This window comes from Tachypleus tridentatus, chromosome 11, assembly GCF_004210375.1.
Source record: "Tachypleus tridentatus isolate NWPU-2018 chromosome 11, ASM421037v1, whole genome shotgun sequence".
In the NCBI taxonomy this organism is placed as follows: Eukaryota; Metazoa; Arthropoda; class Merostomata; order Xiphosura; family Limulidae; genus Tachypleus; species Tachypleus tridentatus.
Genome location: NC_134835.1, coordinates 41,434,060 through 41,447,435, shown reverse-complemented (window position 1 = coordinate 41,447,435; position 13,376 = coordinate 41,434,060). Strand labels below are relative to the sequence as shown.

Below are 13,376 nucleotides of genomic sequence, written 5' to 3'. Positions count from 1 at the left end.
ATCTTAGAGTGATATTCAGTGTAATAACCAGGTGTTTAACCCTTTAAGTTCTTGATTTTATAAGAAAATGTTTAAAAAATAATACTGAAATTTTCCAAATATGAAAATTGACATTTATTTTCTGGGTCTTTCCTCTTTGATTTATACACCACTTTCTTAGAAGTAAAGAATATGATGAAAATTACTCATTATAGCGTAGATATTGTGGAAGCAAAGCAATATCTTATAACCTTCAATCTTATTGTTTGTGAAATCAAACTAGAAAATCACAGCCAATTATCATTAGTTCTCTGTGATGTTTTATATCATATCAGTTGTAAACACTAGAAAGACAAGGTGTTAATGTATCAAATAAGGCATTATATTACATTGTCTAGTTGTTTTCAGTTTGACATTTTCTGGTACAGTCTTTAGATTATAAAGCTTAGGGTAGGATTTAAATCCTCTTGTGCTAAATTTAGAAAGTCAGAAAAAAATATGATGATTACAGAATGTTTGCTTTGTGTTTTTAGATGCATTAAATGAATGAAAATTATTCAGTGTACTAGTACCAATAGTATAAAAAATGTAGACTTAAATATCATTAGCAACCTACATAAAAAAGCAAGATGTATTTTCTGTTTTTTGTATATATTTTTTATTTATTATTATAAAAATAAAAAATGTAAAACTCAATTTTTTAGATTAGGTAAAATAATGAAAAATAATAATAAATTCTTTATGGTGTAATATAGTAAGCTGCTCATGCATTACACAGTTTGATATGGTAAAGTGAGCTACATGTTCACTAAGTGATTTATAACTTATGTGGTGGTATTATCAGTTGCAAGTCAAAAAGCAGTAAAATAATATAAATAGATGTATACTGCTATGTGTGTTAAGCTATTTAGTATGAATAACTGTAGTATCTAGATACAATTTGCAGTCATTCTAGAAAGAAAAAATTGGTAATTTGGATTTATTTCTTATTTGTTTATGGTTGTTACAATGTTTGTCATTGACTAAGTGCATATAGAGTTGGGGTAGAGAAAATAAAAGATGAAATATAAACTTTTTATTTGAAAAATGCTTGATGTTTATTTAAGTAGTTTTGGATATTATACAGATGAACTTTACCAATTTTCAGGTGAAGAAAAGTATTTTTAATTTTAACATAAATCATTTTATGCTTGGAGTAGTCAAAACTTGCTCTATGCATTCATGGACAGACTTTTGGTAGAAATTCTTATTTTAAGAAATTTTGGTTTTTTGTGTACAAAAGACTTGAATGTTTACTGAAAGCTTGCCAGATTTTGTGAAGATACACAGAACATATTCTAAGTTATAGTATGGAAACTGAGGATCACTTTGAGGTTATAAACTCTGTTTAATCAACCAAACCCATAGTGAGAGGGTTAGTAATTCCCATTAGGCTAATATAAATGATCCAGGGCCCAGCAATAATGGTTGTTTGATTGCCTTAGACAAGTTAAAATTTACTTTGGACAACTGAATTTACATATGTACTAGTTAATCAGGCCCATGTAAAATTACTGATTTAAACTTTGTTTATATTAATATCTTGAACAAATGTATCGTAGAACAAAATTTCCAAAAAATAATTATTATTTCCTCTTACTTTTCTTTCTTGGCACCATGATGTATGTACTTCCTGTAGTGGCTGAATTCTCTACAAGATCCTTCAATCCCTGGAATCATTTTGTGAAGTAAATTACAGTCTTCAAAATTGGTGGTGGTTTATGGATAAGCTGTGGTATTTTATGGTAAATGGCAAGTACAATGGAGATAAAAACATCACCATAAAAACATCTTTTTTTCCCTTTTAATTTCTTAATTTTGTTTGTACGTAACCTCAAAGATTTAGATTTTAGAGAAAAATAAAAATGCTGGTAAATAACCACAATATTTAATGATAAAAACATTGCACAAATTCAGAATGTCACTTCTGACTGAATTTGGTTTATTTCTGTAAAGAAAGATCCTAGAAGTCAATCATCTGGCTGTATTATCCTTAGATATCATTAATAAATAGATCTATTATTTGTAATGGACACACTGATATCTGAGAATCTGACTTTGTTGATGATTGCTTTTAGTGTTCACTGATTACTGAGTGATTTAAAATGTAAAAAATGATCATATATGAAGAAGTTGATAATTTTCAAGTAGAAGACAAATTTTATAGCACATCAATTTCATATTGTAACAAGATGAAAGGAATTTCTACCACCCCAGTGGATAATCACCCAAAAAATACTTATACCCAAGACTTCAAGGGTTTCCAAACTTAAGCCTACTGCATTATGTAGCATATCAGTGTATTCTCAAGATGGCTGGTATGGGTATTAGCACGTTAATTAAAATAAAGTACAGAACAGTGTTTTAACCCTCTTAGGTCATCTTCATGTTAACAAATTGCAACATTCCAATAAACACCAAATGCATTCAAAAACCATGTACAAAACTGAAGTCCGTTCTATGTAAAAACTACACTGACAAACATAATACCAACATTATTTATAAAATACAATGCAACAACTGCCACGACTTCTTTATTGGAGAAAGAAGCAGAAAAATGGAAACTAGATTCAAAGAACACAAAAAAGCACCTTCACACTGTTTTGTACACTACAAGCCAAAATAACACAACATAACCATAGAAAACACCCAGATACTAAGTAGGGAAACAAATGGAAAATCAAAGCCCTATTTATACAACAACTAAAACCAAAATTAAACTAATATAAAGGAACACCTTTATACCTATACTAATTAATAACCTAACAAGTAACTGCAGTGTTCCTTACAGTCTTATACTTGTTTACACACACATCCCTAAGACATGCCTGGCAACGGTCAGTTGCAAACTCTCTTTGTTATCCTGAAGATGACCTAAGAAGGTCAAAATGTTGTTCTGTACTTTATTTTAATAAAGCACTTATACCCATACCAGCCATCTTGAGAATACATTTTCAAGTGGGTTTCTTGTTATCACAAAGTATGTAGCATATCAATTTTATATGGTAACAAAGCAAAGGGTGCTTGTTCTACCCTGGCATACAGTTACTTGAAAAAATATGTCTGCCCAAGACTTCAAGAATATGCAATGCCACAAGCTTCAAAATCTACTGGACCTGATATTGAAGGTAAAAGTGTAACCTCAAGTTCTGGGATATTTATTAAATAACATTATTCAGGAGTGATATTAAAAAGATATAGATCATTAAGTGTTAAGTTAAAGAATTATAATATACAAACAGTGAAATTATTTGCAATGATATTCAGTTGTCACTGGTTAGGAGTCTGCAAGACAAATTGCTGATCAGAATTCAAGTGTCAATGCTATATCTCTAACATGAAATATTTAGTCATGCACAACAATAAACAACAGTTTTATTAAATGCATGGTGTTGAGAGTTGTCTTTTTAGTATTTAAAATAGTTTCATTTGTTTTACAGGATATTAGTTAACAGAACATTTACATAACATTTAAGGATAACATGGGAACCTAAATTTTCCAAGGTTTACAAGGGTCATATTTCACCATGGCGTAAAGGCCTGCTACTGGTAGAAATCTTACTTTGGCTCATAGCAACATACCAGTACTGGCCTGTCTAGACTTTTTTTTTTTTTAACTAGTAATATACAGTATAAAATATGTAGTTATGCATACAACTTGCTTTTCATTAACCTTCCAAAATAAGCTAAGTCCTAAATGGTTAAAGTGAAAAAAAGTAACAATGCAATTTTTCCCCCTTTTTTTTAAGCTCTCCCTCTCAAACATGTGCTTACTGTCTTTTAATCTACCAAAAATAAAAGGGAGGAAGAGGCTTACATATCTGATCTTTGACCATTTTTGAAACCTTCTAGTCCTGGTATTTACCAGTTTGTGTTGGGTCAAGGGTCAAAGGCCATATCAATGTGATTGTTAACTTGTATTCAAATACTGTTTTATGAATTTATGTCAATAATTTTGGAATCAAATTGTAGATTATAATTCAAACTTTAATGTTATATATCAGTTAATTTATTAATTTAAAAGTAAATATTAAAAGAACATACCTAAATATCTATTTCTATAATTCATGTACGTTGAACGTAGCACTGTAGTTTATTACAAATTTGGAACCAAATTAGCAGTATTGATAAACTAGAATATAAAACAACACTCTCATATCTTTTCTATTTGTTGAAATATGGCTTATGTACTGAATCAAGCACAGTGGCCCTGTTCACCTCTTTCAATTTTTAGATGTGGTTCCTCATGTACACTTACTTCAGTATATGACGTGAATAACCAATCAACAGCTTAAAATGTCCTCAGAGTGATTTTTTCAGTCATTTTAATATGTGAAAAGTCCACTACGTTCTTTTGATACAAATTTTCAAGGAAGTATATTGTCTTTAGTGTACTTTAAATTTTGTATTTTGTTAAAATCTAAATACATCTTAGTTACTAAACTTAATAAATTACAGTGGAATTCTTTGATATTAGTTATTTATGATTTTTTTGGTTACTGAATTAAATTTATATATATAACCTGAAATATTGATATCCTCCACATGCAAAAGTTTTATAAGGCTTAGCAACATATGTCCAGCACTAATTGAGTACAAAGGTCCTAGCGTGAAGAGATAATTCTTTACTTTATTTCTTTATTTATTTTTCTATTTTTTTATTATAAGTTTAATGACTTATTTCTAAAAAGGAATAATATATGGATGTACAATAATTGAAATGTGACTATATTACAAAATACTAGTCCATTAAAATACAGCCAAGACAGGTCATTTTTATATAACTGATATGTAATGAGTACCCATGCACTGCATCAATGCAAGTTGTGTAATGTTAGCTAGGCATGGCTGGAAGCTCAATATAATAGAAAAATAAATATGTAGTGCAAATAGAGTCAAGCTACTTAAGCTAAATATTTGTATTTTCCTGTTATAATATGCAGACATTCTAACAAGAAAAAAGGCAATTTATGTTTATTTACTAATTTTTTATGATGTTTACAAGGTTGGTTAAGTGACAGATCCCACATAGAGTATATAAATTAATATAAAATATAAAGCTTTATAGAAAACAAACATTTGAAATGTATTTAGGAGGTTTTAGAGATTACACAAACATTTGTGATTTGTATCTCAGAATGGCTGGTATAGGTAATAACACTTTTACTAATAAAGCAGATGACATTTCAACCTTCCTGGGTCATCTGAGATAGTTTAACCTGAAGATGACTTCGGAAGGTGAATTACTTTTTCACAGCACAAGATTAAAATTATGGAATGTGGATAATGTCCAATTTTATTTCATGTTTATGAGGTATTACCTATATAATTTTGGCCTTTTTCTTTATTTTTCACACAAATATTTTGGATGGTTAATTTGTATTTTAAATGCATAAGAGAATTGGCAGTGGAAATGATGTTGCAAACCTGCTTTATTTTCTTAAAATGTGTATTGAAAACTGTCATAACTATGTGAAATTAAATTTAATTGAATATCCAAACAGTTTATCAAGAAGTGTTTTTGATTGTTTTAATTTTTCATTAAAGTTGTTTCATCTATGATCATAATGGCTGCTCTTTTACATTTTTTTATTCTTCATTACTTGGGAGATAGAAAACTAAGGATAATATAATTTGTGACAGCATTATTATTAATATCAACATAGTTATTTAATTTTTGTGTTTGTGCTTTGTAAATGAGCTAAACAATTTAGTGTTATATGTAACTTGAATAAATCTATTATGTACAGCAGTGTGTTTTTAAGGAACCAGCCTTTGAAGGAATACATTGTCCTAGGATTTGTTTTTATTAAGCCATTAACAATGTTTCCTGAAGACTTTTCAATACTCAAGTAACATTTTATGAAAACAATGTTTCATTTGCATTATCACATGCTTTTGTTCTGCAGAAAACTCCATGCAAAATCTGTGAGTAGTCACTGATGTAACCCTAGTGGAGAATTCAGCAGTTAAAAATAGCTTGGAGATTCTTGTTAAAATCACTTCGAAAAGTGTGTCATTCCATTTAGATGAGAAAATGATTAACTCACCTATCACTACAAGCATCAAGAACTCTCTAAACATTGGTAAACAGGTAAGATAATTATATTTCTTCATTGCTGTCTTTTAAAACATACTCTCATGTTCAGTTAAATCAGCAAACTTGGCAATAATTTCTAACATTAAGACATTTTAAGCAATTGTGAGCATGCAAATGGAGAAATAAGTAACCTAAAATGTAGGCTTATAAGAATAATGAATGTCAGGTAACATGAAATCACTAATGATATATAGAAAGTTAAAATTTTTGTGTTAAAACAGATTTGAATATGTAAATTAGCCCTTCAAATGACAACTACAGCTCAAAGTTATGATGGAATGTATCATAACTACATTTCAACAACATTTGAAATGTAAGTAGTGTGATCTCATTTAAAATTAATTGATTACTTTTAGGAAGGGTAGATAATAACCCTTTCTGATGTATACAAAATATTTGTATGCTCAGATGATAATGAGATGTTTCCTTGTACATGCTTACTGTGGAAAATGGTGAAATGTAGGTTAACTTGTAGCACCAGAATAAGTTGTACTCCATTTGTAGTATATAATGAGTAATCTCTTGTAACAAGTAAGAATCTATGAACATAATAGTCAGTGACAAAATCTGTGAAAGTTCCCCAAACATATGCATCATGATTATAAACTATCTCCATTTAGAAAATTAATCCAAGTCTTGTAAATAAGTTGTTTCAATGACTTGTGTGGTAAAATGTCACATACCTCAAACAGCCTCAAAATTAAATGTGTTTTAGTACTATTTCACACACAGACATGCTAGTTTAGTCAATGGTAACAGTGACTTTGAATTTCTGTTGGACTTTTGAATTGAGTACAGGGAAAGCATTATTCTAATACACTAGATGGCTTATTGAAAGCCTGCAGAGGTGTTGTATGCTTTTGATATGGTAGCCTTATGACAGAGCCTTTTGCAATGAAAACTTCATCATTAGTGCATGATCATGGACTAATGCTGTGGTGAGACTTCAAAGTAATGTTAATTTCACATATTCATTTTCTGTATGTAAAAACAAACATCCATAAATTAAAAAGCTACAATAAAAAAACAACAAAGGAGAGAGCTAAATCATTCATCTGTTGGTAGAAAATAAAAATTTATCTTGATGTAGAATTTTTGTTTGTTTTTTGCTGTAAAGTTACCTGTTCAATTTTCATATTCTGGTTTATTAGCTGAAAGAAGTGGAAAATTTGTGGTTTGTTTATGATGATGAATTATAATACTTGTGGCTGTTGTAGTAGTTTCAGATTTTTACAAACATTTTTGAAAGGATGAGGCAAAATTCTGTTTGTTTAGTATTTTCCTATATTGAATCATATGGTATGTTTGTAAATTTATATTCATATGTCTCCCGTCATTTTGGAGTTAGCAGGATGTGATATGGTAGGCAGTTTCAGGGGATGTCCTTATTTAAATGGCATAGCTCAGAAGACCACTCTGGCATGATAAGAATAGAATTTCAAGATAATTGAGCCCAAATCTGTCATTTGATTTTTGTTCTTTGCCTTTACTTTCGATACTGGGATTACCATGTTTGTAACTGTGTTTATACTCTCATCCATAAGTTAGTGGGACCAGGTGTGCCACAAATTCTTAGTTATCATGAATGTGTGTCATAACAGGGTTTGTTTGTAGGTGCTAACAACCCTTGGGGTAGCTACAGAAGTACTTGGGGTTAATGAATGATCTTGATTGGTATATTGGAGCCTTTGAAACTTGGAGTATTTTAAACTAGCAGTTTAATATATTTTATACAAGTGATTATTTGATCAGATTACCTGCTCTGCCCCTACCTTTTTTGTAATTTACATTTCTTTTTACATGTAATGGTTCAGTTGTTTAAGTATAGACTTTCATATTATTGTGGTTTTTTCTTTTACTAAAGATGTTTTTATATCTATCATAAAAACGAAAGATCTTTTACATTTCTCAGTTGTCCAGAAAATGTTTTTTCTATATAAATGTGTTTTGTAGTTTTTGTTGTTTTTCTTAGTTAGCCTCAACTATCTTTAATGGTATTTCAGTTGTTTACTTCTAAAGTTTGTTAATGGAGAAACATTAGATCACGCTTAACAAGATATCTCAACAAAGATGGAGTGAGACATTTCAACACCAATGGACCTACTGTTTTTTTATCACTTTAATAATAAAGTAGAGGCCTATTTTTAAAGTGACAACTTCTCCCTCCAGCAAGTATCTCAGTTATCCAATTCCAAATGAAATTTGATTTAACCAGTGTTTGATGAGCTTGAGTATATTGAATCATGGCATCTTGCCCTCCATATCATCTTCACAGAGTTTCAGAGAAAGAAGTTTCTGAAGCCATTTTGTTTTTAGATTGTTGGTTTATTTTAGAAACAACCCTTCCTACATCTGTTCAAATTACACTTTGTAACGAAATTTTTACTTTTTCTTGTTCGTGGGCAGAAAGTGTTAATTTCCAGTTTCTTATGTCCAAAGTAAATGGAAAAGACCTATTTTTCTCTTCAAACTTTGCTTTTGTGACCTGGGAGCATATAATAAAAACTTGATGGGAGACTATATTTAGAGGCTAATATGTGAAAGTGGTTTACATTACAGTTGCAAATCACAAAAAACTATTTACTTCTAAACATTTTCATTCATTTTTGTACAACTTTAGTATAAATACATGTAAATCTTGATTCATATGTTTTATTCAGACCTTATGTGAATGAAAATGTGCAAATTTGTCCATTTTTACATAGAAAATAGGTTAATTTCTAAATCATTATCCAGGTCACAAAAGCAAAGTTTGCAGGGAGTAATGGCCATTTTATGTACTTTTACAACATAAGCAATTAAGAAATAACACATACTATCCAGGAACAAAACTTGTGTGACATAGTGTTATAGTGTCCAAACAATTGTACTGAATACATGTTAAGATTTGCAACTTAAATTCTCTGTTAAGCAGTGTCCATTGGCTATCCTGTTTTATTCAGTCCCTTATTCATTGTTTTAAAAATTTTATTTTAATTTATTGGGATAAAGAAGATAGTGTATTTCTTGGCTAAGAGTTAATTCACAGTCAGAAGACACTTCAGTAATGAATGTTTGACTATCCGTATACATTTTATATTTGAAAGTTTTCATTATCATTGAAACAAAAGTTCACAACTGTAGTTAATTAATGCTGTCAATTTAAATTTTAGTCACCAATATATCATCTTACTTTATTTAAAATACTGTATACTTTTAAATGTTTTTGTACAGTTTCATGTTTTTTTATAATATTTATTAGTGCTTAAATCAGTTATTGTTATAGATGATGCAGAAATATTATTGTGGGCATTATCAAGATGTTAAAGTTTTTGTTTCTATCCATCACTGCTCATGTCTAACAGATTTCATATAATAAAGCTTTATTTGTGATATCAAAATAATTCCAAGCATGTTAATTTCCCAACTTAATGTTCTGGTGATCTCATAATGACCTGATACTGAGCAAATATTTTCGTCAGATTAAGTTATCATTTTTAATACATCATTCTTCTGAAGGCATGTGAAATTAATTTAAGTATACTGAAGAAAATTTTTTGTTTTGACTTTCAAAGAAGCATTTGTTATTCATTCTAGATTCTTGAAACTATTACTAGATTATGATGAAAGAAAAGACATCTTAATAGTTATGATTGGTGGTGCTGTAATGTTTCAGGGCATTTGTTAGTTACACAATCATTTTTAATGTAGTTTTAAGTTATACAGCTTTAGTAAAGCAGTTGCTCAGCTACCAATTAAATTGGCATTTGTAGATATGCAGCATCAGGAGGAATATGGTAATTTCAGGCTACTTGGAAACAAGCAGTTTTTGCAGCATTTTTTCATTGTCATTTCAATTTGACCAAACCCATAAAGATAGAATAGTGAAAATAACATATAAAATATAAATTTGTGTTATAAATAAAATGTTTGACAACAATTATCCTAGTTATTAGGAGATTATGAAGATTTCACATTTGAAACTTGAAAATTTTCTGATGCACAAAAATATATATTTTAATCTTAAAAAAATTTCTGCATGTTGAATGATCATTCTGAAAGAAAAAATTACGTGAAAATCTTTAATTAAAAAATCTTAATACTTAATTCAACACGTTATTTTGTGTATGAAAGCTTTGTAGTGTTTACCAATAACCTACAAAATTTTGTAAACATATGCATACATGATAGAAAATCACAATATAATTACTGTTATAGATACTTTTGTGGTTGCATATTGGGTGGAGACTAAATTAAGAAAACCAACCAACATTTTCTAGCTTTGTTGCCTATATATTTCATTTTATAGCATAACGTTTAGGGAAAACAAGAAACTTGTTGATTCATCTCAGCTGTCCCATCTTCTATGTTGGACTAAAACTTAAAATTAATAAAATAAAGCCAGACCTTATCATTTATTTATATCTATCAAACTTTCTTTTAAACTTTTTCAAATTTACCTCCTCCACAACATCTGAAGGCAATGCATCCCAATGACCCACCACTGTATTTCAAAAATTAAATTGTTTTAGCTAAGATGGCTTCTACCTTGCCTAAATCTATATATATATATCTGTCCACTAGTTCTATAATTCTTGCTGTTAAGTGTGAAAAATGTTGATGCATCAACATTTTCAATTCATTTTACAATCTTAAACAGTTCAATCTGATCCCATATAACTCTTCTTTTTTCAAGAGAAAACAATTTTAAAGATCTTAATGTATCTTCATATGACACACCTTCCATACCAGAAACTATTTTGGTAACCCTTTCCAAATATTCAATGGCTTTTCTGAGGTAACGAGCCCAAGAATGAACATACTGTTTCATATGTGGCCTAACCAGTGACCTATACAATGAAATTATGACCTCATTAGACTTATATTCAATATTTCTATACATACAGTCTAAAATCATATTTACCTTTCTACTAAAATAGCTCACTGTGTGGATGGTTTAAGAAACTGATCATCCATAATTATTTTCTTTCATGACAATCTAAAGGTTATTTTCATCCAAATTATACTTATAATTCAAATGATTGTAACTCACATGCAATATCATGCATTTATCATAATTCTGTCATTCATTTGTCCATCTCACTAAATGAACCAAATCCTTTTGTAAAGCTCCAGCAAATTTAAGCAGTTTATTGACCATTCCTTCATCTGTGTCATTAATACAAATCAAAAAGTGCAATGGTTCTCAGACTGAGCCATGAGGTACACCACTTCCAATATTAATCCAATCCTTGTCCTTTAAAACCTTTGGGAGAATGTTACCTGGCTCAGAAGCCTTATCATTTTTTAAACTTTCCAATTTTATTTTAATACATTCAAAATTTATGCAGTTGTCTTGTTTTACTTTGTTTTCATCTATAAATTGTTCAAAATAATGAATATTGCTTTATATTGCTTAAGCTTTCATTAGTTAAAACTGAATAAAAAGCAGAATTTAGTAACCTAGTCATTTCATAATCATCATATTCAAGCTATTTTTATCATCCTAACATTTTGTCTACCCCTAATATACTTTAGAATTCCTTACTGTTTTTGTTTTCATATATCATTTTGGATATCCTAATTTCCTGTTTGACCAAATTTCTTAATTTTTCTATAATCTTCTAAATCTTCTATAGTACCAATATAATGCTCTTAATTTTTTTTGTTTTTCTTTAATTTTGTCTCGTATCCTTTGTGAGCAAACCTGGTTTATAATTTGGAGCAACCCTTTTCTTTCTGTAAGGAGTATATTTGTTTTGAATCTTGCAAATTTTTTCTCCAAACATTTTCGACATTTGCTTAGTTTCTTTAAATAACTCAGCTGCCCAATTCACAACAGGTAATTCTTGTTGCATCCATTCGAAATTTACTTTTCAAATTTAGAATTGCAGTATCGTTATTCCCAATTTCCACATGCAGCAAAACATCAAACCTAATACAGCAATGATCATGTGTACCTGGGCATTCCTCAATTTCCACCCTCTCAACCATTTCTGTATTAGAAGTTGACAATGAATCTAAAATATTATTTATAGTAGGTTCCTTGACAAAGTAGTGAGTAAATTCATCTTTTATAACTTCAGTACATATTCTAACAACAATAATTGGCTATATTTTTGGTGATAAGCGACCTGACCACTATTGGATTGTAGTGTTGCCAAAACACACTGGCTTTGCTATATTAAAAGCTATTAATCTGACTTTTACCAATAAATATTCTATCAGTGTGCTGCAAATTCATTTCATGAATGAACTTAATTTTGATTGGTTGACAACTTTAGGCATTTATTGATATTTCACCATTTCAATGCTATTTATACCTCTGTTGGTAAAACCTGATTTTGTAGAAGTTATTTCAGTTAGCTTTGAAATGTGAGGATAGGGTAAACTATAGGGTGGGGTGGTAGTACTTGCTTCATAATTTTTTAGCAAGCTGTAAACTAGGAAATGTGTGTGTGTATGTCTAGTATGCAAAGTATTACACTTCAGCAACTAATAATCTTAATTTTTTAAGATTCTTTGAATTATTTGTACATGGAGTTCCAATAATAATGCTTTGAAAACGATTCAGTTCTTTCCTCTTTGTTATTGTCAGATATTGTTTCATTCCAAATAAAAAGAAAAAATCTTGTAAGGTTAGTCTGTTTTTAAAAGCTGAACATGACTATTTATTATAAATTCTAAATTTGCAATAGGTGTTTTGCAGTCTTCCTTCTTGCTTCTATAAATAATATTACCTTCAATACGTTAATCACTACAGATCATTGTGTTGATATTCCCAGTGACATTTATCTACTTTCTTTTTTCTCATTTTTTTCTGGAAATACTGAAAACATTTTTCCCACCACCTTTTTGAAGTCTGCACAATTTATGGCACAACAACTAACTGCCATGTTGAAAATATTTAATTGACAAACTTGTAAAATTGCTTTGAGATTCATGACAACATTTCTCAGCCATGAATTGCATTAATTTCTTCAAATTTGTTGCCTTAATATTAGTTTATACTATGGTTAATTGAACTAATTATAATATTTTGTGCCATAAATAAAATCAATGGAAAATTACACTTCAGAAACTTAATATAAGTTTGCACTGTAACAGTTTTTTAAGAAGCGATTTTGCTACTTTCACTAATATATCAACCATTACGATGTCATATCCCAGTTGGCCTGAAAAGCTCTGGCATAAGGTAAAATACCTCTTTGAATATAGCAGATATTGTATGGTTGACATATTCACTCTCCTTTACTTCACTCAAAAATTGTTATTAATA

At 29.5% G+C, this 13,376-nt stretch overlaps 1 protein-coding gene across 12 annotated transcripts in view; it reads left to right on the top strand.

Annotated features, from left to right (window-relative positions):
• The window catches only part of LOC143232015 (uncharacterized), a 65,081-nt gene that overhangs the window by 14,829 nt on the left and 36,876 nt on the right, over positions 1–13,376 (top strand). For 7 of the 12 annotated variants that reach the window (XR_013017334.1, XM_076466989.1, XM_076466991.1 and 4 more), the window contains exons 2-3: positions 1,658–1,770; positions 5,928–6,112. Coding sequence is in view for 11 of the 12 variants with exons in the window: in XM_076466989.1 (XP_076323104.1) it covers positions 6,056–6,112 (57 nt within the window). In the remaining variant the exon portion in view is untranslated. Of the gene's footprint in view, positions 1–1,657; positions 1,771–1,796; positions 3,147–5,927; positions 6,113–13,376 lie in introns of those variants that run through there. The other 5 variants (XM_076466992.1, XM_076466990.1, XM_076466984.1 and 2 more) reach the window with 3 other exon arrangements.